The following is a 26,907-nucleotide window of genomic DNA, read 5'->3' as shown; positions in this document are numbered from 1 at the left end:
TGGTTTCTTCAAAGGTTTTAACATTTATTGTCTCCCACGCTACCCTCCTTAGTCTGAACTTCCTATGCCAGCACGACTTGGTTAAGACCATAAGCAGATTTTTAAAGAATCAATCATATTTAGTAATGGACTGCAGTGAGTTTGATTTTTTTCTGTGTACAGGAAAGTGTCTGGGTCCTGCCAAGCCCTTTCTTTTTGGAACTTCTGTAAAGATGTTTCTGGATAGAATTTAAAAACTTTAAACGTGGCCGTTGTCCTTGTTTCTCTGGCTCTCAAGGTAGCTCACCCGTTCTGTCACACCTCGGACGCCTAACGCAGAGCTGGGCCCGATCCCTCGCTCTCTTCCCTTCTGCAGCTTCTGCACAGCCCTGCAGAACTTCAGCCACGGCACCAGCGTCTTCCTGGCTCCCTGACCGCCTTCCAGCCTGACAGGTCAGAGGTGCCTCCTCCAGGCAGCCCGGCCCTGCCTTCTCCGGTTCCACACAGCCTTCAAATTCTGCAGAGTTCTGGAAAACACCCTTAAAACTGAGGTGTGATTTCTTTAAATCTAAAAAGCCAACTACCACTGCTTGATCTAGCTTTTAAAATTCTGTAGCTAACGCCACGTACCCTAAATGTTCAACTGCAAGAAGCGAGGCTGTCCCCTTCAGGCTTAAGTTTCAGATACACAGATGGAAAATAACACGGACTTATTACCTGAACTAGCTTGCCTGTAGCTTTTTCAGAAAACTGCATCTCTTCTGGAAGCGAGCGGCAGCACACAGTGCCAAGTCCCTGCGTTCGAGCCGCACTCTTACATAACCTGTGTAGTACAGCCAGTCGCCGTCTCCGTAACGTGTGATGGCGAGGTTATTTTTACAGTATCATGGCAACAGGTTTTCTGCTCTGACATGTTTCCATAGCAGTGGCAGTAGGAGGATCAGGTGCCTGCCTTCCCTAAAAGCTTTGTTTTGCTGTGCAGGATGCGTTTAGCCCCTTTGTTTTCTTACACGGTACAGAACTAAGCTCTGCGAGTGCAGGTGGACAGCCGAGAAGCCAGCTTCCCTTGTCTCTTGTGTCAGCCATTATGAAATAGCTCATTCAAGCCCATGGCAGCTTCCAAGCTGGGAAACCTTCAGAAGCAAGGCGGCCAGCGTCTTGTGTTGAGCCAGCAGTGTCCAGAGAGAAGTGGGAACCGCTGCTGCCTGATATGAGGAAGAGAGCGTGAACTTTATCCACGGTGATCTCTCCCATCCCAAGCTTGGGATCAGCATTACACGTTCTGCTGTGCAGGAAGATCCCTGAAAAGCTGCTTCAGTTGTTTCTTCCCGTCATCGTAGCAGCCTGCAATGAAAACGTTAACGGGAGTTACACATCACCTTACTATTCCTTCCTGTAGAGGTGAGGTCATGTCCCACTTTCAGGTGAAGGTGTACTCGTGTTTTGTTAGTTAGAAACTACAGCCAGAGATGATTGTAGGCACACCGAGCTGCGTCCTGCAAAATAAAGTTACAATACACGTTAGCCTCTCAGAAGTATGACTTCAGAATCCAAGTACTACTTCCCAACAGTAAAATACACAACTGGCTTCAGGAAAGTGCCCAGTAAGCGGTCACCACACTGACCGGAGAGCGGTTTTTGCACCAAAGCTGGCATATGGAGAACTCTGCTGTGACTTAACGCTTGGAAAGCGGGACTATAACCAAAACTGTTCCCACTCCATTTACGTGTTTGTTTTTGACAGTGCTCCTGCAGCCTGGTGGTGTACATCCACTTTTGGAAAGCATTTGCTCCTTTTGGTCTCTCAATCCCGTAAAAGCCCACAAGCCCGTTCTTGTTCTTTTATTCTCGAGTGAAAGGTGTGCCCTCTCCTCTCGCTGACGTGCAGCGAGCTTAGGGACGCGAGCAGAGCACCCTGCCAGCACTGGATGAGTACGCACCGAAATGTGCGTTTGCCATGCCGTTCCCATCCACCGGAGTACCCAGGTCTCCCCCTCTGCTGACAGGCCTGTCGTTCCGTATCGGGTCAAAGCCTCCAACACGCTTCTCCTTCCCCGTCAGCCTACAACATCAAATACGTGTACTGAAGTACCTGAGCAATGACAATTATCTGTCTGCGCACAGGAATAAACTCCCAGACAATCAGAGACAAAGCTGAACAGCTGAAAGCAGTGGGCATCTTTCTACTATTAATATCTGAGGTTAGCACAGTTGTAAAGTCAATCACAAAACGCTGCAAGACAAGCTGCTCGGAACAGCGCGCTCCAGAAGCGGCAAGTGTGGGAGGCACAATGCAGAAGGGCCTCCGAAAGAGAGCTCTTGTGCAAGTCCCAGCTCTGCCCCAGACTCCATTCCCTTTGCAGCCCCGTGCTGCTTTGTTTTCCCACTCCGAAGTGGCAGTAGGATTGCCTACTTTGCTCTGTTTCTGGAAATTCATCATTTAATCGCTATAAAGGTTAGAGTATTACGATCAGTTGCCAAGAAAGACATGGAACCACACCACCCATTCCAAACATTTTAATAAAAACCCTTAGAAGGTAATAAACATCTTTGCCTGCCTGCCCTCCCTGTCCACAGTGTGAAGTGTGTCTTTGAGTAGATGACATTTGAGTTCACAGTCTTCCTGGCTACTGGCAGTGAGGGAAGCAGAAGCAGCATTCACCTCCAGCAGCCAGCTGAGGAGATATGACAACAGTGAATTAGGGAGAAACAGGCAGTTTTGCCAATGGTTCATTGAAGAGAAACGCCTGTCCGCAAAATCATTACCCTGCTCGCAGGCAGGAGTTAAGTGTGAAGCAATAGGAAATCCAACCCTAAAGCTCTTTCCCATGCGCCGAGCCAAAGAACATTCTGAGCTTATTGCAAAGTTTCTATTCCTGTTCTCGATGGCACTAAAGAAAAAAAATCCCTCTAGCTTCCAGAAAGACATACAAGTGAAAACCAAAGTCTAGCTGAAGCAGTAAACGCTGAGGAGAATTCACAGAATGAGCATTAACCCTTTTTTTAGTGGCGGAATGCGGATGTCTCCTGGGAACAGGTTGCTAGCACAACGCAGCGTTCAAACAGCTCTCCTACGAGAGCCCAGCAGCCCTGCGATGCTGGGCACTGTGACGGCATCGAGGACTTTCATTCCGATTCATTTGTTCCCTGACCAGCTGAAGTTACTCCACCTCTTTACGCGCAGGCTGCCTAAGCAGTAATGTGGTGTGAGGCTAGGAACGGCGTAGATTGTGCAAATCAGAGCTATCCAGGACCACAGCTGAGCTGCATTTATCTGCTCATTTGAAACAAAGCCGTCCCCAGTGGCACCACGTGAAATATTGGGCTGAAGCTGACAGGACGCAGGGCTGTAACAGGTATACCAGCTACCGTGGCTTGTCAGAGGGAAGAGTTAAAAAAAATAAATTAGAGAAGCCATTTCGTAGGAGAGCACCGTCAACATAAATCATATCTAAGGGAAATTTCCTTACCTGTGGTGCTGCTTGCGTTTTACATGATTAAGGCTGAAAGAATAATAATCCTATTTGCTTGTCATTTCTGAAGTACTATTTGCCGCTTCTGTTTTTCTCAACTCCTGTAATGACAAGTCAGCTGTGCTCTCAGGTTCCTGCTGTTGCAATACTTGGGTTGCGTACGTAGCAGATAAAATTCTGAGAATTTCAGCTGAACTTTAATGATATGTATTTTTCACTTAGCCAGGGACAAAAGCTGCATTAAAAAACTGGAGTCAAATTATGTTTTAAAGGATTTTTTGTTGTTTTCTTTCAAATACCCTCAACTCCTGTGGAGTCCTTTTCTCCACAGTTAGCAGGAGGGACCTTCTAGGCAGCGTACCACAGCCACGGGTCACGTCTAGTGCTGGCAGCTAAATGCCACCGGCTGGAGGTTTATCAGTGCTGATGGGGCACGGCTGTAACATACATAAGCAGGAGAAGAGATGATGGTAACCCTCCATCTCTGGCAAGCGCTGCGATACTTGTGATATGCTGATAACATATTAGGGGAACATATTCCAGAAATAGCCAGATTGGCAGAGTTTCACGACACAGTGCTAGAGATCCTACAGACAAAGTCACAGGGTGCTGCACCCAGCTAATAAACCCCGATACTCCCAGCAAAAGCAGCTGTATCCTTCCAGACGGCAGCTCCCTTCACGTCAAACAGTTCAAACCTCTCTACGCTTCACCTGCAGTTCCAGACTGGCTCGCTCTCAGCCGGCCTGCAAGCACCCACCTACAAGATGGAGAAGCATCACGAGACACCCCTGTCCCAGGGAAAGCAGCTGGCCTGATGCTATAACCCTTTGTAGGTTTATTAGCACCCTTATGGTTTCAGATCCTGATGGATCAGAACGTCATAGCTGTAGAGCTCAAAGCAGCGTTTGTCACCGATAATCACCTTCTGAACGCTCCGGAGGCTGCGGATGAAAGCGTTGTCCGTATCCACAAACGTCCACCGACCCTGCCCCACGCTTGGCGGTCGGGTGCTGTCCGAGCTGCTGAATCACCCGCTTGCAGCCCTGAGACATCCAAACACAACCACACTGAGCTGCTCCCAACAGATGACCACACATTTAGTCCGCATGATTTTTTTCAGTCATCACCCTATAGTCTCCGCAGCCCAGCAAGAATTCTTAGTAAAAAGCCAGAGACCAGAAGGTAGAGGCCACCAGCCCCACAATGCAGTTAAACTCTTCAGGCTTGATGTATATCTACTGTATATCTATAGGAAAAAAGGTCCCCAGGTCCCCATCAGAAGTTCCCTAACAGCAATCAACATCTTCTCTTCTGGCAGGGTACTGCAAAGACCCTCCTTTCCAAACAGACAAGAGAGATTTCTAGAAGGGAGCAGCCCATAAGAGGGGAAGTTCAACACCATCCTCCATTACTCTCAAACATTGAGCCTCATCTCAGATTCACGAGGAATCTCACATCCCATCGACTTTTTTTTTCCCTCCCTCTCTCTCTTTCTCTCAGCTGCCACCTCTTGAGAGAGGAAGCTTAACAGTGACAGTTGTGTGCAGCAACGTCAACCTTGTTGTACCGCTGCGGTCTCAGAAGCGAAGGGCTAAGCTATAAGATATCTACATCTCAGAAGAGCACTAACCAGAAAGTTATTAGGTTTAAAGTCAAAAAGATCGGCCTTAGAGATGCGCGAGACAGCTGCACAGCAACATTAAAGCAGAACGCTCGCCCAGCCTCTCTCCTAAAGCTGCTATCAACGAAATCACATTTATGGGTATCGGGAGACAAGGCAGCGCAGTGGAGCGGCTGCAGCACACGTCCTCGGCACGGCAGCTGGCAGGATGAGGTCAGCGTCCTTGCATCTGCCAGAAGAGCCCCAGTGGCAGGCAGCGGGGGAACAGTCCGCAGACAGCGCGTATCCCTCGCCTTCCCGGGATCATAACCACACGCGGCCTTTTGCACTGCCACATTTGTGAGATGAACATCTGGAATGAAGTAGACATAAGGATCAAAACAGACACTGAACAAGCAAATACGGAATTCTCACTCTAAACAGTCCTCTTCTGCCCCAGTGCCAATTAATTCTCTTCCCTGCCTGTAATCACAGGCTTCAGCCACCTGAGCTTAAGTCTAATACTGCACAATGATATCTTACTAAAAATTGCAGGAAAAAATTAAAAATCAGAAGTAATCAAGAGCGGTATCTGGAAAATGAACGAGTGACTGGCCTGAGCTAGCACTGTACCTCATGGCTGGCACGAAGCTCTTCACGTCAGCACGTCTCCAAACCTCAGTGCGCCTTCGCCCACGGCAGCTTGCTGTACCCTCGCTCTGGAAAGGCTTTTGACCATTCAGAGCAAGCATGAACTCTGCTGAACTTTCACGGAGAGAAGTGATGAGTTTTCCTGTCTCCTAAGCCATCAAATTGAGGTGGGACACCTTTTGGGAAGATGTATTAATCCAATGAAAGCTATCAAGCTCAATCCAGTAGCAAGTGTGACACATAGGAAATCAAAGTTCTCTCCCAGGAAGCACCCTGTCCTTACGTTCTGCGAAGCCGAGGAAGAAGAAAGGCTGCCAACATTCAACCGCCAATAATAAAACCAGGACTGACATTTCAGCTTCGGTCCTAGCCGATTTGTCAAACTGACATTGCCAGTCATCTGGTGACACCAGTTTTCCAGTGAAAAAAGACTGGAGAGAGACAGGGTGACAGCGGCAGGACAGCCGAATCCTGTAGGTGTTTGCAGGAGTCAGAAGTGACAAGGTTCATCTGATGCATCTAATAGCAAGGAGTAGAACTGTGCCGTTCTTTTCTTACCCTTCTTTGTGGCACACACAGACAGGTAGGATATAGCGCTCATCTCTGCTGTTCAGAGTAAATCATGTATCAGAAAAGCGAGCAAATCCACCTCTGTATAACCAGGCCTTCAGTGGGATGTACTGGGAGAAGAGGAAAGGAGCAACTGGGCGTTAAGGCAAGGAAATCCATTTCTGGCATAATAATGGTGGTTTGCACTTACAGATGTCACTAAAGCATAAACTCTCAAGTCAAACTTTCAACCTACGAAGCGCAGAGAAATGTATAATATAACCCGGTTGCTGATATTGCTGCCTAGTGTTAGACCTACCTAAGATCAGAGGTTTCTATATAAATATGCACACAAAGTGTAAGAAGTCAGATCCCAGATAAAGTATCTGACCGTTTGGGAAAAGCCATGGTAAGAAACTTTGTTGTTGCCTTGGGGGATGGTGAAGGAGTATTGCACGAGACAGGCACAGGAGAACAGAACAAGTCACCGGCAGAAGGGGATGATGAAATAAGAGCAAAAAACCAAAATGCCTGTTGGGTATGCCCCGAGGAGAAGACAGAGTCGTTCTCACCTTCTTCAATCAACGATATCCTTCAGTTTTCCGAACAGGAAAATCCCTTCACCTCGTGACCTGCCAACGTACAGGTGGAAGAGCAGAGTTACTGGCTTTAACATTAGCATGTCCTGCTCTTTCCCAGCATTTCAGTGTAGAAGCTCTGCATAACCTGATTCATCATCTGTTTGTACGCAAGCACATTTATTTGAGGTTATGGGGGCAGCAGGATCCAACAACAGCCCTCTAGTGCAAAAAGCTCGGATTCGTAAGCGTTAGGAGGATTCCTGGAGGAAAGGGCAGAGCAGGCAGCCAGCCTGTGGGGAAGTTCCACAGTACCGAATAAACAAACTCTGTCACATGCTTGCAGAAATATAAGTAACGCAACATATGTTGTCGGGAATTTTGTTAAGTCACATTTTAAATTTGTGTATGTTGCAGAAGAACTCAGTTAAACAGGAAGGTCATGAAAGATGTCAGAGAACTATGACAAGCAAGAGCAGAACGATCCCGAAGACAGCCTAGGCTGCATGATGTATTAAAAGCGGGTGACGAGCGGCCCACATAAGCCGCCCAAGCCCCAAGGCTCCCCGGAGCCCCAAGGCTCCCTCGTGTTGTGACTGTGCACGTCCTGACCTACTACTGCGTCTGAGTGTGGGAGCAGGCAACCTGAGACGTCACAACACGGGGCTGCTCAAGAGCACAGACCGCCAGAAGGAGTAACACGGAGTTTATTTTTACTCGTCTGTGAGTTTTGAGGTCAGCCACAAACTATTTCATTTAAGTTGTTGGTATAATCTCAGTAATCACAGGCTTTTCATATATCCTTGTTTACTGTGTTCTGCTTACTTACCACGTTAATTGAGGTTGTGGGCATAAAATCAGCTTAATATAAGGTTTTTTGTTGCCAATTAACACGTTCCCATTTGTAGAGTTAGATAATCACTAGCTGCTATCCTCCTGGCTGCAATTCACACGTCGGTTTGCATAATTACCTCCCATTCACTTCTCACAAGTGTGCCCTTACCGATGGGCCTGACTCGCAGGGTAAGGCGAATCCTCCTGCCCAGCCTCCTCGCCAGACCTGCTGCCCAAAGCACCACGGCTGCTCGCTTGCAGGTCTCACAGATGGGTGTATTTTTAATTATGCACCACGGCACGCTACTCATGATGTTAAATGGCTTGAATCATCTGGCAGAAGCCAGGCGTTTCTCAGCATCACGTTGTACTGTCGTAATTTCTAAAGGAAACACAATTTTCCCTTGGTCCCCAGGACGCTGGCTGAAGGGGACGTTGCTGCACAGTTCAGCGCAGCTCCAGGTAGCTATAGGTTCGGGGGGACAAATGTGATTCAGAGCGTGAGGCTAGCCTTCAGGTCTCTAACTGCAGAGGAGAGAGAAGCTAATGCCAACCAAATCCACCCCAACTTGCGCTCCAGGCTGCTGATGGAGCCTCCCGTAATCTCTTTGCATTCTCAGGATGGAAGTCCGCTCAGTAAGTTGGCTGGACTTAACATGGGCTGACATCTAACTTAGTGGGATTTCCCTAAAACCAAAGAGATGCTTTCACAGCTCCAGCTTTAGGGGCTGCCCTGGAACGCTGCTTAACCAGAAGCCCAGTTAGCTGCCCTGCACGCACACACCTTCTTGCACACCTGCAGCTGAACGGGAAGATTTCCGAGCATGGACCTGGCTGTAACCCCACAGCGAGAAGCCCTGGGAGCACAGTCTGTTCCTCCACACGAGAGCTCTGCACTTTATACCTTCACCACTGAGTTAACTTTGGCTGTACAAATAAACTGAGCTGTCTTTTGACTGCGGAAATAAAGTGTTGCACAAGAAGAAGTGTTTTGGTAGTACGTGTTGACCAGGAAACTGGCCAGGAGCACTGCTGCTCCTAGCCACCTTGCTGTGTCCAGTTCTTCCTGTGGATTTCCTGCACATTTTCCTCTCCCTCCGCAGAACGAAGGCATCCATTCATCTCTGTCTCACTTTCCCTGGGAGAGCACATACTTACTGGTTTCAGAAGCCAAGCGATGCCAGGATTCTTGCGAAATTCTTCCACAAGCAAATAGCACTCTGAAGGCATTTTGAAGGTCTTTGGAATAAAGGCACATTTTGTTGCCTCAAGCTTTCCTGCTTCTCTTTCTAACTGCTTCCGAAACCTCTTCAGATTCTTCACTAAGCAGTTCTTCTGACTCAGCTGAATAGAAAGAGAAATATAAGGTTCAGCTCAACAAATGCTCCCACAGTCTGACTCACTTTAATTGCCCTTGAGACGCTTCTGGTGACATCTGGGGATCAACTGCACCACATACCCCGAGGAGACAAATAAATAAAGATGGATACCATTGAGGGCTGCTTTTTCTTTGAGGAGAAGAAGGCTCGATTTTGATTTTCTGTATCTCTGCGTGGACAGGGGAAGCTAGAACAGAGCAGGTCTCACAATCCACGTTCTACCATTTCTAATGTAGCCTCCCTGCGCGGTCAGCACGCTCCTCTCCAGGACAGGCAGCACTGATCAGCGCTGCCACGCCGGCAGCTGTAACCGCCTCTGCGGGCAGGCTTAGCCCCCAGGGCCGCGGCAGCCCAGCTCCACCGCTCCTGAACCGCCGCAGGTTACGGCCCAGTGCTACAAACCACCCTCAGCTCCGTTCGTGCCAGCGCTGGCGAGCGGGAAGGCTCAGAGCAGGGACGCGTCCTGCTCAGCCGCTGTGCTGCAGGGGAAGCGACGCCCCGGGGAGGAGGGGGCAGGCCCCCCAGGCTGCGAGTTTTACCTGTCGCGACTAAACCTGCCCACGGATACAAACGCGGCTCCCCGCAACGCGGCCGTTTCGGAGGGCCTATCGCGACGCGCCATCCTCAGGCGGTTTTAAGGCAAAAGCTCCTTTGGCTGGGCAGGTGGGACGCAGCGCGTGGCCCGGGTGCAGGAGGCCCCGCTGGCGCCGTGCTCGCCCTCGCCTGCGCGGGCAGCGCTGGGCTGTGACACGCTGCAAGAGCCGGGGGCACGGCGCCGTGAGCCCGCCGGGCGCCCCGCTCCGGGCCGTTACCCCCGTCCGCCTTCGGCTGCGACTGCCGCCTCCGCGCTCCCCTGTGGGCAGCCGGCCTGGGCCTGGGCCTAAGCCTGAGCCTGTGCCTGAGCCTGAGCCTGGCCTAAGCCTGGGCCTGTGTCTGAGCCTGAGCCCGTGCCCGTGCCTGTGCCTAAGCCTGAGCCTGGGCCTAAGCCTGGGCACGAGCCTGCGCCTGCGCCCGCCAGGCCGCGCCCGTCCCCATGGCAACCACGCCGCTGCGCAGCAGGGGGCGCTCGCGGGACCGGAACCCCGGGGCCGCCCCCTCCCGACCCCCCGGTGTGCCCCGTGCCCCTCCCCCCCGGCCCGACCCCCCGGTGTGCCCCCATCCCCTCTCATCCCGCCCTGTGCCCCCCCAGGTCCCCTGCCCTGTGCCCCCCCCGCAGGGCGCAGGGGTAGGGCCGGGGTCCGGGCGGGGGCGTTTCGGGGCCGTCCCCTACCCCTGTGACGCCGAGGAGCCACCCACCCCCCCGGGCAGGCGGAGGCCATGCGGGGCGGGGCGGGGGGGGAGCAAGGGCGGGGGCTGCACCCGGGGCCGGGTCCCTGCAGGCAGCCTGGGAGCCCGGGCAGTGCAGGGCTGGGGGCTCGGGGGGGTCCCCAGACCCCTGGCTCTGCCTCTGCCACCGTCCCGCCGCCGGGCAGGGACGGGGACCAGCGCTTCCCCGGTCCCAGTGAGCCCAGCAGGGTGCACACGGCTGCCGGGGCCGGTGGCAGAGGGGGACGGCGAACAGGCCTAAAACCTTCCAAAATCCGGCCCAGAACGTTGCTCTGGGGGGGAGCGGGGGGGCCGGGGCCGCGGGTGACCGGCAGCGGGTGAGCCCTCACCCACCAGACCCCTGCGCTCGGCTGACGGGACCCGCCGGTGCTGCCCGACCCGGCTGCCCTGCAGAGCCCCCGGGAGACCCACGCAGACCCCCCCGGGCAGGGCAGGGCCACTGCGTCACCTGCCTGCAGGTGGGCACCGCTGCCTGCCCCTGGGCAGCCCCGAGGCGTGTGGGGCCGGGGTCTCGCACAGCCTGCGGCGGGTGCAGGCAGAGGTGGGCACGGCGCAGGCAGGAGTGGGCATGGTGCAGGCAGGGGTGGGCATGGCGCAGGCAGGAGTGGGCATGGTGCAGGCAGGAGTGGGCATGGTGCAGGCAGGGGTGGGCACGGCGCAGGCAGGAGTGGGCATGGTGCAGGCAGGGGTGGGCATGGTGCAGGCAGAGGCAGGCATGGTGCAGGCAGGAGTGGGCACGGTGCAGGCAGGGGTAGGCACGGCGCAGGCAGGAGTGGGCATGGCGCAGGCAGGAGTGGGCATGGTGCAGGCAGGGGTGGGCATGGTGCAGGCAGGAGTGGGCATGGTGCAGGCAGGGGTGGGCATGGCGCAGGCAGGAGTGGGCATGGTGCAGGCAGGGGTGGGCATGGCGCAGGCAGGAGTGGGCATGGTGCAGGCAGGAGTGGGCATGGTGCAGGCAGGGGTGGGCACGGCGCAGGCAGGAGTGGGCATGGCGCAGGCCAGGTCAGGCATGGCGCAGGCAGGGGTGGGCATGGTGCAGGCAGGGGTGGGCATGGCGCTGGGCGCTTCGCCGCGTGGCCGCACAGACCTTCCTTGATGGAGCGGGACAAAGGTTTTGTTCTTCTCCCAACACTGCAGCCTTGTGCGGCCGCGGCAGGCAGCGGCGACAGGCAGCAGCCAGCGCGGCCCCCGCGCTCCCACGCCACGGCGCAGAGGGGGAGTTTCTCCTCCTTTGTCTGCTCCCAGCGAGAGCAGCAGCCGGTACGCGGCAGAGCTGGAGCAGCCGGGGAAGGGCCTTGGCGGGAGCCGCGGAGGACGGCGGCCGAGGTCCCCTGTGCCCCGGCACAGCCACTGCCTGCTCGGCCTTGCCGAGCCGGGAACGAGCCCGCCTGCCACGGGCAGCGATCCCAGGGGTGCCAAGCTCTTCATGACGGAAACACGACCGGGGAGCGTCCGGAGCAGGGAGAGCGGCTGCGCCTGGGGACGGGGAGGACGGCAGCATTGGGGACAAGGACACCCGCGCCCCGTTCCCCCTGCGGCACCCGCTGCCGGCCATGGGAAACGGCATGAGCCAGGTAACGGGGCGTGCTGGGGCGGCTGCTCTGCAGGGCCGGCCATGCCGGGGTGGTTTGTCTCAGCGCTGGAGGCAGGAGAGGTTTGCCTGGTGGCTCGCTCTGCCGTGCCAAGCGGCGTTTCACCTGCCAGCACCGGATCCGGCACAGGGCTCGGCTGTCAGGCAGCTTGTTTACCTGCTGCCGGAGAGAAACCGGAGGAGAAGCAGGCAGGGACGCTGCGCCAGCCGGCAGACGGGGGTGTCCCAACAGCCACCCGGGGGGTGTGGAGGACGGGGGGGTGACAGCGAGCCCCTCCGAGGGAGGGGGGAACCTTTCCCAACGCCTTTAAAAACCAAGTGCGACCCTTTAAAAACCCTGTGCGACCCCGAGCCCGGCGGTCCCGCACCCCCCGCTCAGCGGGGCCGGGCTGTGCGTGGGGCTCAGCATCACTGGGCGGAGGGGACGGGCGCTATTTTACGGTCGTTTGACTTCCCCTTGTCGCAGGCGAACAGACACCTCCTTCCTGCAAGAATCTCCGGCTCCTAAGCTTGGAACACCCCTCCCCAGCCCCATAACCGGTCGTTATCTGGGAGATAAGACCGGTTATGGTCTTATCTCCCAGATATCTGGGAGATATCTGGGAGATATGGTCAGATATCTGAGATATCTCTCAGATATCTAAGAGATATCTCCAGATATCTTCTCCAGATATCTGGAGAAGCGCCCGGTGCTGCAGACGGGGCTGTAACTGCCCCGTTTTCTCCAGCGAGGAGCGGGTCAGAAGGGTGCTGGGGACGGGAACGTGCCGCTCTTCGTGGCTCGGCATCCTGCCCTTGGGAGCTGCCCTTGCTAACTGACGCTCTCCTACCAGCTCATCTCAGTGCCGCAACTGCAAGCGAAAGGCGCCCTGTCGATAGATGATCTAAAATCTTAGGAATCATAAAAAAAACCCTCTTTAAGCTGTTTGACCAAGAGAAACCTTTCCAAACGTGGGCAGTGAGATAAGCGTGAGCCCAGCTGTGCTGGTAGAGATCACCTCTGCCTGCCCAGGTCCTGGGCACCAAACATCGCAGCAGGGAGAAGTCGGAGGGGAACCGGGCAGACATGGGGGTGAACAGCCCGGGGAGCCTCGCTGCCCAGGCTGGGAGAAAGGGAAAATATAAAATAGCTCCAGGTAAGAAGGGATGCAAGGTATCCCGCTTCTGCATCCACAGTGTGATTAACAGAGGCATTGTCATGTAATTGTCTTTTCATCGTGAAAAGTGGCATTTCACAAGGAAAATAAGATGAAGACACGGTGTCCAGAGCGATCCGTTCCTGGGCTGTTAGAAACGGGCTCCCTGCAGTGCAGAGTGAGGGGAGCAGAGCTTGGGGCTGGGGGGGGGACCACTGCATTCCCCCCCAGGCTTCGTCATGCCTGTTGCTTCCCCGTCCCTCAGCCAGCAGGACTTCTGCAGGCCACGGGTGCAGTCCAAGGCGGTATGGAGGAGCTTGCTGAGCTCAGATAAAAAGCTCCGACAAAGAATTTATTGATAATAAGCAAGAGGAGCAATAAAAAAGCCGTGGCCAACTCCCAGCGCCTGCGAGGGTGCAGCGCCGGGCGGCTGCGCAGGTTGGGGTGCCAGGGCTGCGTCCAGCCCCTCGTGCTGGGTGCCAGAGCAGCGGCAGCGCCGGGAGCACCCGTGGCCAGCTGCACCGGCACCGCTCCGGCCCCGGGGCTGCGGGGCTGGTGACGGTCACGTTAATGGCCGAACTTTGGCCTTTCCGGCCGAGGTCGCTGCTTCCCGCGGGGGGTCCCGGTGCGGTGGGTACCCCGGCACAAGGTTGCTGCTCACACCGCCACTTCTCCTTGTGTTCCGCAGATCCTCCCCGGCCTCTACCTTGGGAACTTCATCGGTAAGCGGAGCCCCGCCACCGCAGAGATGTCCTGCAGTCGGGGAGCTGGGCTTCCTTGAGTTCGTGCCTCCCTGCCTGCAGCCGCTGCCCGACCCCCTGCCAGCGCCCACCACGTGCTCCGCTCTGCCGCTTGGTCTGTGTTGGCAGCAGCAAGAGCGGAGGCACCAGGAGGAAACACAAGGCAGAAACCCTCTGCCTTCGCTTTGGTTTCCGTATTTAACGGCTGCCCTGGGCTCTCGGGGCTGAGCGGGGCCGTGGCCTCGCCAGGAAGGGTCCCGGCAGCCTGTCCCTGGGGTGACGCTGTCGGCTGGGACCGGGAAGCCCTCGCAGCCGTCCCGCTTCCCCTGCGCGAGGCAGCGAGCTGGGCGGGCTGGGAGGGGACGGGGGCACGCGGGGCGGCACGGGGCAAGCCAGGCTTTGCTTTCAAAACCCCCAAGTCCTGTGGGAGTTCACCCGCCGCAGCGGGCTGTGCCACGTGCCTGAGCTGGTGTGGACCCCGTGCCGGGAGCAGAGGAGCTGGCGGTGCCGCACCAGCGCCAGGGAGCAGGACCGGAACCGCTGAGGGTGACGCACCCCAGTTTCACAGCTGTAGGAGATGCAGGGGGGGGCTGTCCACCCTCAGGAGGGAATTTCTCCCAGAGGCAGAGTCACCCCTTCTCGCACCAATTCACTATTTTAAGGGGTTTTTCATTATCAGGGGACAATTCATGACCAAGTGCTGGCATCTACCACGACAAACCAGCATTTATTAGTGCTCCTGCCTCCCTCATGGCTCTGTTGGCAGCTTGATTCCTGCTCTAAGTGCTGAGAAGGTTTAAAAGCACTGGTGTGAATTGCTAAGAAAATGTCATCAGAGCCTGAGCAGCAGCCCTGGCCGGGGCAGCCCTGTGCTCTCCGCACCCCATGGCACCGTGGGGTGGGCTGGGGGGACTGCGGCTCGCTGGGGCAGAGAGACAAGGGCACCCGGCTCCCAGGTTCATCACCGGGGTTCCTGCGAGTGACCTGATGCCACCCAAGCTTCGCTCTACAAAGTAATACAGGGTGACGACAGAGATTTCAGGCCTGCTACATTAAGCTCTGGCTGCTCAGAGGGACATTTGCTCCAGCTGAAAGCTTTTCCAGCCGCTGTAAGCCCTGATGCCAGCGTCACTAATTGCCATCACTCTGCCTGCCTGAGGTGGGTGGGAAGGTGGCGGGTGCTGCGCGAGTCCCCACGAGGGTCCCCACCGCACACGGCACGGCTCGCCCGCGAGCGTCTCTCTTGAGACTCGCGCCTATTAAAATTCACATCATGCCGTCGGCGCATCGCGGTCTGGATTCCCCAGCCAAGGTTTTACACCACGTGAAAGTTTAGAAACCCAAAGCGACGAGATGGGAAAATGTTAGTCCTCCTCGCCAGCCGCTCGTGCAGCATCTGCCGGTCGTGGCATAAAAAGGAGATGGCTACGACGCTGCTCAGCCAGCAAGACGAGCGCGCTCCCCTCCCAGCGTAACAGCCGCTGTGCTGGACCAGCGACCGGGGGCACGGCCGGGGATGCTGAGGCATTAGCGAGAAGCGGGTCATCGCCCCAGGCAGCTGAGGGTACCCGATGCTGTGTGTGCAACTGCAGAGAGGACACACAGAGTGCTGCAAGTCGCTGTTCGGGCGTCGTCCGCGGATCCCTCGGGTGCTAAAGGGGAGCTCAGACAGACCGAGCCAAACTCGGGGTTGATACGAGCCGCTGCAGCTCCACTTCCATAGTTCACAAGATAAAGCAGATCCCTCAGGCTGCAGCGGGTCCCATCGCCGCGCGCGTGCTTGCACAGGGGAGGTGCAGGCAGAGCGTGCGTCTCCTCCCCACGCTGGGGACAAGTACAGGCAGGCGGGAAGCTGCCGGCGTGCGAAGGAGGGAGTTTTTCCATGCGGGTGTAAATGCTCGCCCCAGCGTGAGCAGCAAGGTCGAGTGCCTTCACAGGGAGGAGGTCTCTGGTTTGGTATCGGGGGGGTTTGCGTTCCAGATTTCCAGGGTGCATTTGCATATTTCCCCGTGTCTGCGCTGCTGCACGCGGAGGGCGTGATGTAGCTGATCCTCTGGAGCGAAGCTTTGTGTGCTGTCTGTCTGCAGGAGCACGGCGGATACGCTTGTGGGAAGAGAAACTTAAGAAACGAATACATGCTAATATCTAGTTTTACCCTTCAGATGCCAAAGACCTGGAGCAGTTAAGCCGGAACAAGATCACCCACATCGTTTCGATCCATGAATCTCCCCAGCCCTTGCTGCAGGTAGGGTCCCACGCCCGACGCCACCGTGTAAATCCCTGCAGCTCCTTCCGTGCTGCGGCATCTTCCTTCCCCCTCTGGGCATCCCACGGCCCGTACACCTCTCCCCTCTCAGTGGTCCCAGAGGAGCTGGGCAGCCCCCCCGGCATAGGAAACCGGCCGTCTTGTGACTGTAGCCTGGCCTTGAACACTAACGGGAAACTATTTCCAGCTCTCCAGCCTCATCTTGTTTCCCACCCCCTCCCACGAGCCGCCTGTCCCCCGCTGCCCTCCCCCTGCCACGGGAGAGAGCGGCCCCGTCCCCACGCAGGGGGACGCCGTGTTGGGGGAGCGAAGCCCCACGGCAGCACTGGGGCGAGGAGCAAAGGCGCTGCCAGACCGGCTGCAAGCGCGCGTGACACCCCGACCACGGCGCCCGAGTTTCTCCTCTTCCTTTTGTGTCTTCCAGGACATCACCTACCTCCGCATCCCCCTGCCCGACACCCCCGAGGCCAATATGTGAGTACCCCGGGGAGGCCCGGGCCGGCTCGGGGCACGCGGGAGGGCTGGGTTCCGCAGGACGATCAGGGGTGAGGGCTCACGGCACCCCGAGCCCTGAGGTGCTGCCTCCAGCTCCTCAAACACGGCGACCCACAGGCTGGAGGCACGATGCCCCGGTGCTGGGGACCACCTCCGGACCCCAACAGCATCCCGGCTCAGTAACCGCCGGGGAGCAGGTCCCGGCCCTCGGGCGAGGCGAGGGGCAGCCCCTCTGCAACGCCGATGGAGAGGAGCAGCGAGCATCCCCCCGGGAGGTGCCTGGAGGGGGGGAGAGCGGGTGAAGGATGTGGAGCCGGCCAAGGGCGCTGGCGTAGCCGGAGGCGTGAGCAGCCCAGCTCCCGCTGCCCCAGCAGAAGTCACGGCCGTGCCAGGGCAGCCCCGCACGTCCCCAGCACAGCTCCCGTCCCCAGCACGGCACGAGCTGGCCCGTGCACCTTCCCTTGGGAAACAACAGCACTGAGCTGCTCGGGTCTCAGCAGCCGCTGGCAGTGCCTGTAAAGCAACGGGCAGTTTACGTTAGCGCTTCATCCTCAAACGCGCGGGGCTGCTCTGCCTGCAGCCCAAAAATCCTGTTCCACCCCTCAAGTCCTTATTCTGTCTGGTTTATTTTTCCTGCTAGCAAGAGGCACTTCAAGGAATGCATCAGTTTTATCCACCAGTGTCGCCTGCACGGAGGGAACTGCCTCGTCCACTGGTAACATTTCTTTCGCCATGCCTGATGCCATGTCCCCCCAGCACAGCAGAGAAGATCCAGCCCCCCACTTTGGCTGCAGACCCCCGATCAAAGCCAGCCTGTGCCAGGGGGCTCCGTGCCCACGGATCCACCCAGGGTGCACCCTCGGCCGTGGCTCGTGACTCAAACCCGGCGGGATCCAGGCAGCCCTGGAGATGGGGCAGCGTTTTGCTGCAGCTGAGCGAGTGGGAAGAGCGGGGTTTGGGGCAGGCAGCCAAGCAGCGGCCGCTGCTCTCGCTTCCCCAGGGAGGAGCGGGTATTTATAGGCACTGATGGAGAGGACCTTGGAAGGGCTCAGGCCTCCTGGAGAGCAAGTTCTCGGAGAAGAGGAACCGAAATAGCTGAAGCACAGGGGTGGAGGAAGGGGCGAGCGTGGTGTCAGAGCGCAGCGCCGACACCAGCCCTTCTGCTCTTTCCCTTGCCAGCCTCGCCGGCATCTCCCGCAGTACCACCGTGGTCGTCGCCTACGTCATGGCCGTCACGGAGCTGAGCTGCCAGGAGGTGCTGGAGGCCGTCCGAACCGTCCGGCCCGTCGCCAACCCCAACCCCGGCTTCAGGCAGCAGCTGGCTGAGTTCGGCGGCGGTGCAGCCCGCAAGGTGGGACCAGCCTCTGCCACCCGTGCTCTGCTCCGCAGCTGAGCCTACCCACGGGTCTCGGAGCAAGGACGAGTCCCCAGGGGACCAGGTTGCTCCCCTGCTCCCCTCGATGGCAGGCTTGGACCTGCCCTTGGAACAGGCACCTTAGTTTGCTTTTCCCTCCTTCCCCAGGTCCGCAGGCACCTGAAGCAGAGGTACGGGACATCCCCTTTCAACGACGAGGAAGAAATAAAGGCCTTGCTGCCAGCGGGAAGAGGAGGGCCATCCAGGATGGAGGGAGCTCTGCAAGGACTGGTCCCAAGAGCCAGAGACATCAGGAGCACGACTCCTTTCCTGCTGCGGGTGAAGAGGACGTTCTCCTGCATCCCGGCTTGTCTGAAGTGACCCCAGCCGAGGGAGAGCAGCAAGAATCACCCAACAGCCCGAGAGAGACGAAGGAGCCGCAGCACAGCGGGCCAGGGGAGCGCTGCGCAGGGGACCCGCGCCATGCCCAGTTCCTTCTTCTCTTCTGGGGCGTGAGCGTGCCATCCTCTGTCCCGGCTCTCAGCTGTTGGGGAGGGATTCGCGTGCGCTGCCAGGCTCTGCAGCGCGCGGTGGGCTCAGCCTCTTTGCATCCAGCGTATTGGGGACGCCTGGCGAAGGGCGCAGGACTCTGCCCCCAGGTCACCACGGGCTCCTGCTCGGAGCAGAGTGACAGAGGGGGTCTCTCCTGCTGCAGGGCCAGCACCCAGGTGATGCCGGCAGCAGCTTTAGCACTTGGGTACCCGCTGCACGGCCCTCGGCGTGCGCAGGGTGCGGGAGAGCCAGCGCTCCCCTCGGAGCGGTTTTCCCACCAGCAGCACAAGCTCCTAGAGCCGAGGCGGCCGCAGAGCAGGGACACGCGGGTGCATTAGCACGTAATGCCACCACACCAGCTCCCAGGCAAGGGTCTGGCTCCAGCCCGGCCAAGCACAAGCCCTGAGCAAGCACTGTAGCTTTAGGAGTCCATTGCACCCCCTTCCCACCCATCCCAGGGCACAATCTTTAAAGGTGGGAACTAAGCATTTAGCCTGGCCAGACCTCACTAAAGCAGAGCCTTAAGCCATTTTGCTTAAAGACTTTCTATGTCCCCCCAGTAATAAACACCTATTCTCCATGGTCTGCCTGGGGCGCGGTCTGACTCCCCCGCGATGGCCGGATCAGAAGGGGGACACTGAGGAGGAAGGTCCTGGCGTGGGGCAGGTCTGGAGGCTGCTGCTGGCCGCTCTCTGCAGCCCAGGGAGGAGCGGGGAAGGAGCGGGCTGGGGACGCCAGCACGCCTGGACAGGGGACCACCCTGCTGCCTTGCAGGAAGGTTACAAGAGAGGCCAGAAACCTGGGTGCCATGGCAGGGCTCTCTGTGGGGACAGGGTCTGCTCCAGGAGAGGTGGGGCACTCACGCGGAGCCTGTTTCGCTGCAGCCTCTCCGCTCACCGGGTCCAGGAGCGCCGGGTCCAGGAGCCTGCTGGCTCCGGCTGCTGGGAGCACTGGGAGCCGGGCACCAGCTGAGCATCACAAGCCCCAGCTCCTCCCCAGACTTGTCCTATTTACAGCTTTCTCTGGGGCAGAGAAAGGTCCCAGGTGGGGAAGATGCTGGGGATGCCCAGCTGGGTGATCAGCATCTCCCCTGCTGGGAGCCAGAGCCGGTTTCTGGGGTCCCCCTCGTCCCTGCCACCCCTCTCCCACGGGGGAGGGTGTCCCCCAGGAGCCAGACAGGAACAGGGAGAGGTGCCTGCAGGGAGGTTTCCAGCTCTGCCTGCGATGGGGTGCCAGGCATGGGGTCCCAGAGCAAAGAAACTTCCCGGGAAGCAGGGACTGCCCCTGCCCTGGCTGCTTCCAGGAGACATCAGCGTGGGACAGGGCATGCCCGTCAGTAATTCATAATCGCTCGTTTGCCCCTGCGTGGCGGCTGGGGTTGCAGGTGAGCGGCCGGCTGGGCGTCCCGAGGGTCCCTTGGTGCTCGCCGTGCCGGCGCTCGGGCAGCGCGGGGCCCCGTGCGCCGCGGGTGCTGCAAGGGGTGCACGGAGGGGCAGGGGCAGGAGGGGCTGGTGGCTGAGATGGCGTTATGCCCCCCGCCCCGGGCTGCTGCGCCATGCCATGCTCCACCTTTTGGCACCCGAAACCTCCCCTTCGTTTACGTGAGGGTAATTTGGGAGGGTCCCACAGCTCCTGGGAGCCCGGAGGTTCCTGTGTAAGCAGCCCCTTGGCAGGACCCGCGCGCCCGCTCCTGTTTCACTTCCGCAGAGCTTCAGGGCTGTGGTTCCTCCCTGCTGCCAGCACCTGCCTGCCGGGCTGGGTGCTGCCTTGGGGTGACCCAGGCAGGCTGGGAGCCCGACTCCCGCCTCGCTGGATGGACGCTGCGCCCACGGAGTAACCGGGGGTGCATCATCCTCCGCTGCTCCTGCACCCTCCGCCGTGGGGTCCCCAGCTCCTCCCAGCTCCTGCCAGGCTGCTCTCCCCGCTCCCTCGCCCCCGGGCCAGGGCACTCTGGCACCCTTTGGCCACCCAGCACCCAGCAGGGCGGTGGCCCAGCGCCCCAGGGATGGATGCGTGCCTCGTGCATGGCTGCACCCTCCTGTCAGCCCCATGCTGGGACACGCTGGGCAGAGGCATTGACAGCCAGGGTTTCCTCGTTCGTGCTGTAAACCCACGGTGAGGCCGAACACCGAGCAACGGCACCTCCAGCCCAGCTCCGCGGCACAGCAAAATGTATTTATTTTGGCAGCTCTGGTTTGCACAACTGGAAAAACCCAGGTGAAGGCAGGGTTAGCTGCAAGTTAATGTTTGACTCCTTTTGAAGCCCATTTCAGCATGAAAAGTTTAAGCGTTAAGCGGCTTTGCCTTCCCTGCGCAGGGAGCAACACAGCGGGGAAACCGGCTCCTGAGCATCTTCGCTGATGCCGGGGTAATGAGATCTGGGATCCGGCACGTCACCGCGTGGCTGTCACATGAGATGAAATCCCTGGCTGATAAAGGCTCATCCTGTTGGGCTGGGGCTGGCTAACGAGCCGGCGGCTACAATTATCTCCCGTCCTTGGATGCGATCTGCGCAAGCTGTTGAGAGAGGCTGCGCAATGACCCCTTGCCATCGCCCCCCTTCCCAAAGGGAGACGTGGATCCTCCCTCGGTCAGTCCTGGGCCCTTTTCCTGGAACACGGCCCCGACTTGCTGGGATGAGGGGTGCAGGGAGGGCCCGGGCGCTCTCCCGGCAGAGGTGCAGCCGGCTGGAAATCCCCTCCTCGCTGTCGCGGTGCAGAGAGCAGAGCGGCTTCCTGCACCGCCCCGAGCGTGGCGGGGTGCCAGGCCGGCCACAGCAGCACCGAGCAGGATGGCCACGGGCTGCCAGGGTGAGGGCGAGCATGGCCCAACGCTGGCTAGGCCAGGGGGGTCCTACCTGTCCCCCCCCTCCCCAAACCAGGACTCCCCGAGCTCCTGGTGCCCAGAGCCGCAGTGCTGGCATCGCCGCCTCCATCGCAGGCGCAGGCAGGGCGGGCAGGCTTTGCTCTGCGGCAAAGGGGCAATGGACAGGCTCGGTAAGGAGAGCAAACCCCTGCCAGCGTGGCTGGCTCGTACACCCCTGCGTGGCCCCGCATGCCCTGTGCCACGCGGCCATGCCCTCGTCCCCGCGGCCATGCCCTCGTCCCCGTGCCCTGCGGGAAAGCCCGGAGCTGGGCGCCGTGTTGGTGCTTATTCATTTCAAGGCTTTGCAGCCCCGAGCAGCCCGTCAGCTCTCGGGAGCCTCGTCTCTCCTCCCCGCGAGAGGTGACTGTCTCTGACTCAGAGCTGGAAAGGAAACCCAGTGGGCTGCGAAAGGAGACCCATCGGGCTGCGAGCCGGGCGGGGGAGCCGGGTTTCCCCGCAGCGACGCGCGGCTCTGCAGCGGTGATGGAGGAGCCGACACCGGTGTCACACGGGTGAGCCCAGAGGGCAAAGCCCACCCAGCTGCTGGGGTGGGCAGGGGACACGGTGCCAGCCCTGCTCCAGCACGGCCCTTCGCAAGGGCAGTCAGGCGGTGCTCGGTGCCAACCAGCTCCATCCCTGCCCTACGCGAGGTGAAATCCCGCTTCCTCCTGAAAGGACGGCTGAGCCGGGCTCCTCTCTGAAGGGAGGGACAGACCCTTCTGGCAGCGGTGGCATTGAGGGAGGATGCTCAGGAGCCAGCCGGGAGCAAAGGGGCTGTCTGGGACCCTGCGCTGAGCCCGACCCTCTCCTGGCACTGACGCCCGTCTCACCCATGTGTGCACCAACACGTGCACCCACCTCCCCGCAGAGCAGCGCAGGCGGGGGAAGCTCTTTCCCGGGGCGTGCGAAGGCCGGTGCCCAGAAGCGCCACGGCCACGGGTGCCACATCTACTCTGCGGGGACGGCTTCTGCCAGGAACCCCACGGCTGGTGGGGAGCTGGTGCGGGCACGGGATGAGTCAGGCTCCCTCGCTGGCCCCCGGCAGCCCTTGGCACAGCTCATCTCGGCCCTTCCCACCCGGTTCCCATTCGAGTCAGCACCCGGATCCCCACAAGGCAGATGTGAGTGTTAGAGCGGAGGAGAGATTCGAGAGATGGGGCAACAGCACTGCTCACACCAGCCGGGAAACCCCGTGCCGGCTCCTGCAGCTCCCCACACCCGCGGGCTGAAATGCTGGTCCCACGGGAGGGCACGGCCCCTGGGGCAGGGAGGTGTCCTGGTCCCCGAAGCAGGAGGACGGAGGAGCAGAGTCCCTTGTCCCCTGCGGGGAGTGGGCAGGAGTCCTGAAAGTCTGAAGGGAGGCACTTGGGGGGTGCAGGGGTGCACGGGAGTCCCCTGTGCTTTCTGGTGCCCTGGCCCCTCTCTCGTGTGTGGGTCTGGCCCCTCTCCCATGGGTGCGAGGTGCCTGTCCCCTCTCCCATAGGCTGCCTTTGTCCCCTCTCCCGTGGGCGTCCCTGACCCCTCTCCCATGGGTGTCCCTGTCCCCACTGCCATGGGCTGCCCTGTCCCCTCTCCCGTGGGCTGCCTTGTCCGCTCTCCCGTGGGTGTGAGGTGCCTGTCCCCTCTCCCGCGGGTGGCCCTGTCCTGTCTCCCGTGGGTGTGAGGTACCCTCCCCTCTCCTCTGGATTGCCCTGTCCCCTCTCCCGTGGGCTGCCTTGTCCGCTCTCCCGTGGGTGTGAGGTGCCTGTCCCCTCTCCCGTGAGCGGCCCCGTCCCCTCTCCCGCGGGTGACCCCGTCCCCTCTCCCGTGGGCCGCCCCCTCCCCGCCTCGCCGGGCCGGCGGCGCAGCCAGAGCCGGCGGCGTCGGGCGGGAAAGGGAAAGTGAAAGCCGGAGCCGCGCTTTCGCTTTCGCCGTCCCGACACGTTCCCCCGGGGCGGCGGGGCCGGGCCGGGCCGGGCCGGGCGCGGGGCCGCGATGGCGGAGCCGGGGGCGCCCATGCGGCTGAAGGAGTGGCTGATCGCGCAGATCGACAGCGGCCGGTACCCGGGGCTGCGCTGGGAGAACCGGCACCGGACGCTCTTCCGCATCCCCTGGAAGCACGCGGCCAAGCAGGACTACCGGCAGCAGCAGGACGCCGCGCTCTTCAAGGTACCGCGGGCTCCCCGGGACCCCCGCCCGGCTGCCTGCGCACCCCTGGGGCTCCCCAGTGCCCGGCTCCCTGCGCACCCCCGGGGCTCCCCATTGCCTGGTTCCGTGAGCACCCCCGGGACCCCCTGCCCGGCTCCATGTGCACCCCCGGGGCTCCCCAGTGCCCGGCTCCCTGCGCACCCCCGGGACCCCCTGCCCGGCTCCCTGCGCACCCCCGGGGCTCCCCAGTACCCGGCTCCCTGTGCACCCCCGGGACCCCCTGCCCGGCTCCCTGCGCACCCCCGGGGCTCCCCGGTGCCCGGCTCCCTGCGCACCCCCGGGACCCCCTGCCTGCCTCCCTGAGCACCCGTAGGAACCCCCACCCGGCTCCCTGTGCACCCCCGGGACCCCCCTCCCTGGGCACCCCCGGGGCTCCCCAGTGCCCGGCTCCCTGCGCACCCCTGGGACCCCCTGCCCGGATCCCTGGGCACCCCCGGGGCTCCCCATACCCGGCTTTGGGTACTGCCCCGGAACGCCCTGCCTGGCTCCCTGCGCACCCCCGGGGCTCCCCATTGCCTGGCTCCGTGAGCACCCCCGGGACCCCCTGCCCAGCTGCCTGCACACCCCCGGGACCCCCTGCCCGGCTCCCTGCGCACCCCCGGGGCTCCCCATTGCCCGGCTCCCTGTGCACCCCTGGGACCCCCGCCCAGCTCCTTGGGCACCCCCGGGGCTCCCAGTGCCCGGCTCCCTGCGCACCCCCGGGGCTCCCCATTGCCTGGCTCCGTGAGTACCCCCGGGACCCCCTGCCCGGCTCCCTGCACACCCCCGGGACCCCCTGCCCAGCTCCATGTGCACCCCTGGGACCCCCTGCCCAGCTCTGTGTGCACCCCCAGAGCTCCCGATTGCCCGGCTCTGTTCACTCTCCCGGGACCCCCCACCTGGCTCCATGCACACCATTGAGACCCCCCACCCGGCTCCGTGCCCTCTCCCAGGACCTCCCACCGTCCAGCTCCCCGCAGCCCCCCCAGGGCGCACAGCCCCAGCTTCCCGCTGCCCCCCGCCCAGCCCCAGTGGACTCACACCCCCGTGGGCCCCCCTGGACAGCGGAGCGGGGGGCTGGGGCGCAGGCAGCCCCCACAGCACAGGGCACCCTCTGCCCGGCAGGCTTGGGCCATCTACAAGGGGAAGTACCATGAGGGGACGGACAAGGCCGACCCCTCCACCTGGAAGACGCGTCTCCGCTGCGCCCTCAACAAGAGCACCGACTTCCAGGAGGTGCCCGAGCGGAGCCAGCTGGACATCTCCGAGCCCTACAAGGTGTATCAGATCGTGTCCGAGGGCGCCCGGGACACAGGTACGTCCCTGCCGTCCCTCCTCCTCCCGCGCCGGACTTGGGGCTGATGCCTGCGCCGTGCCTGTACGAGCCCCGTGTCCCGCAGACATCACCCTCCCCACTCCTCTTCCTCTCCGGGTGCTGTTCGTGCTGTTGGCCAGGGGCTCAGTGGGTTTTCCTTGCTCTCCGCAGAGAGGGACGGTGACACGCGGTCCCCAGCCGGCGAGGATCAGCAGGTGAGCCAGCCCCCCGCCCCGTGCCGTCTGCCGCAGGAGCTGCCTGCGGGCTGGAGAAGGTGGCAGCCCCAAATCCCGCGTCGTCCACCGGCTGCTCTCCTGCCTGCACACTGCCTGGGTCTGTCCCACGCGGCAGCTGGCTCCCCTGAGCATCGCCGAGGGTCCCCTGTGCCACGCAGCTGCCAGACTCAGGCAGGGGATCTGCCGGCACACAGGGTCCATAGCAGAGGCAGGAGCCAGCTCAGGGGCTCAGCTGCCGGCTCAGCCCTCACCGCAGCCGCTCTCCTCCCCAGGGCAGTGCCACGGGGAGTCCGGAGGAGGAAAGCCAGAAGGGCACGATGGAGATGTGCCACGTGTCTCCGCTGCCCCTGCTCTCTGCCCACCCGGCCGAGCGAGGTGAGGAGGGTCCCCGGCAGCGGGATGGGGCTGGGGGCAGGGAGCACGCGCTGCCCGTTGGGAGCAACCCCCCTCTCCGCAGCCCCGCATCCCGTCCCTTGTGCAGGCAATGCCCGTGGGGATGGAGACCGGGGCTGGGGGCTCCCTCCCTGCCCCAGCGAAGCCACCTGATCATGCACTTAGGGGCTTTAACGAGGCCCAGTAACGAGCAGCAGCGGTGGGAAGGACCCTGCTTCCCGCCTGGCCCAGGGGCTGGGGCCAGGACAGCACCCGGGAGCCCTCGGGGACAGCTGCCCATGTCCCTGTACCACCTCATCTCTGCCCTGGCCCAGGGTACCACGTGAGGGGAGTCTTCTACGGCTGGAACCCGACCCACGGCCACCTCCTTCCCGGACCCCCGTCCTACCTCCCGGTGGAGGACGTCAACCACTCAGGTAGGAGCCGCGCTGGCCCGGCGGTGCCCTGGGTGGCCCCCCTGGACCAGGCTGCCCAGGAGCTGACCCTCCCCTCGCCCCAGACTGCTGGCTCCACGTCCGCCTCTACTACTGCGACGTGCTGGTGAAGGAGGTCACCACCCGCACGGCCGAGGGCTGCCGCATCACCTCCCGCGCCGTGCCGGCCGACAGCGAGCGCCTCTACGGCCCCTCCTGCATGGAGCAGATCGAGTTCCCCCCGCCGCGGGCGCTTGGCAGCAGTGGCCGGGTGGCCGGCATGACCGACGTGCTGGAGCGGCTCCTGCCCCACCTGGAGCGCGGCGTGCTGCTGTGGGTAGCGCCCGAGGGGGTCTTCATGAAGCGCCAGTGCCAGGGCAGGGTGTACTGGAATGGGCCACTGGCCCCGCACAGGGACTGGCCCAACAAGCTGGAGAGGGAGAAGACCTACAAGCTGCTGGACACGCAGCAGTTCCTGCAGCGTAAGTGCCCGCCCGCCGCTCCGGGCACACGGCTCTGCCGGCCCCTGCCCCGGGAGACCCCGGTCCCCCTCGGGAACAGGGGCAGGTCCTGCGCCGGCGTGGCTGCTGTGGGGCCGCGGGGACCCCGTGTCCCCTGACAGGGCCGGTGTCTTGCAGAGCTGCGGGGGTACCTGAGCCACGGGCAGCCCATGCCGCAGTACCAGATCCACCTGTGCTTCGGGGAGGAGTACCCCACCAGTGCCAGGCACCACTTCCAAAAGCTTATCATGGCCCACGTGAGTATGCACCGCAGCTGGCACTCGCGGCACCCCGAGCCGGGCGCTGGGGCCATGGCGGTCTCGGGGACACGCGGACCTGCGCCCGTCCTCCGTCGGCTCTGTGCCTCCGCAGGTGGAGCCGGTGTTCGCGCGGGAGCTCTTCCATCACGCCCAGCGCATGGGGCCGACGCTGCTCCGCGACTCCCCCCAGACCTGCACCCCCGGCGCCTCCAGCCACATTATCCGCGTCCTCAAACAGCTCTGCCAGCCCTGA

The 26,907-nt window shown here is 60.8% G+C and overlaps 2 protein-coding genes across 2 annotated transcripts; one reads left to right on the top strand and one right to left on the bottom strand.

Annotated features, from left to right (window-relative positions):
* TTLL9 (tubulin tyrosine ligase like 9) lies at positions 1-11,927 on the bottom strand. The gene is given in 11 exon segments (XM_075516961.1): positions 1-1,323; positions 1,920-2,041; positions 2,538-2,654; positions 4,301-4,429; positions 4,431-4,498; positions 5,370-5,463; positions 5,689-5,855; positions 5,990-6,137; positions 6,828-6,887; positions 8,818-9,011; positions 11,460-11,927. Coding segments are annotated over 11 exon segments (1,638 nt in total). The 3' UTR covers positions 1-1,252.
* On the top strand, positions 11,604-26,907 carry DUSP15 (dual specificity phosphatase 15). The gene is given in 22 exon segments (XM_075516960.1): positions 11,604-11,946; positions 13,788-13,821; positions 16,002-16,084; positions 16,530-16,579; positions 17,241-17,315; positions 17,780-17,951; positions 18,123-18,331; positions 19,067-19,172; positions 19,810-19,890; positions 20,824-20,874; positions 21,076-21,316; positions 21,388-21,502; positions 21,671-21,883; positions 22,240-22,492; positions 23,112-23,519; positions 24,663-24,852; positions 25,024-25,067; positions 25,361-25,463; positions 25,796-25,897; positions 25,981-26,376; positions 26,533-26,651; positions 26,767-26,907. Coding segments are annotated over 22 exon segments (3,207 nt in total). The 5' UTR covers positions 11,604-11,925.

This window comes from Mycteria americana, chromosome 14, assembly GCF_035582795.1.
Source record: "Mycteria americana isolate JAX WOST 10 ecotype Jacksonville Zoo and Gardens chromosome 14, USCA_MyAme_1.0, whole genome shotgun sequence".
In the NCBI taxonomy this organism is placed as follows: Eukaryota; Metazoa; Chordata; class Aves; order Ciconiiformes; family Ciconiidae; genus Mycteria; species Mycteria americana.
Note: the sequence above shows the minus strand (reverse complement) of the source record. Positions and strands in the feature narration are given on the sequence as shown.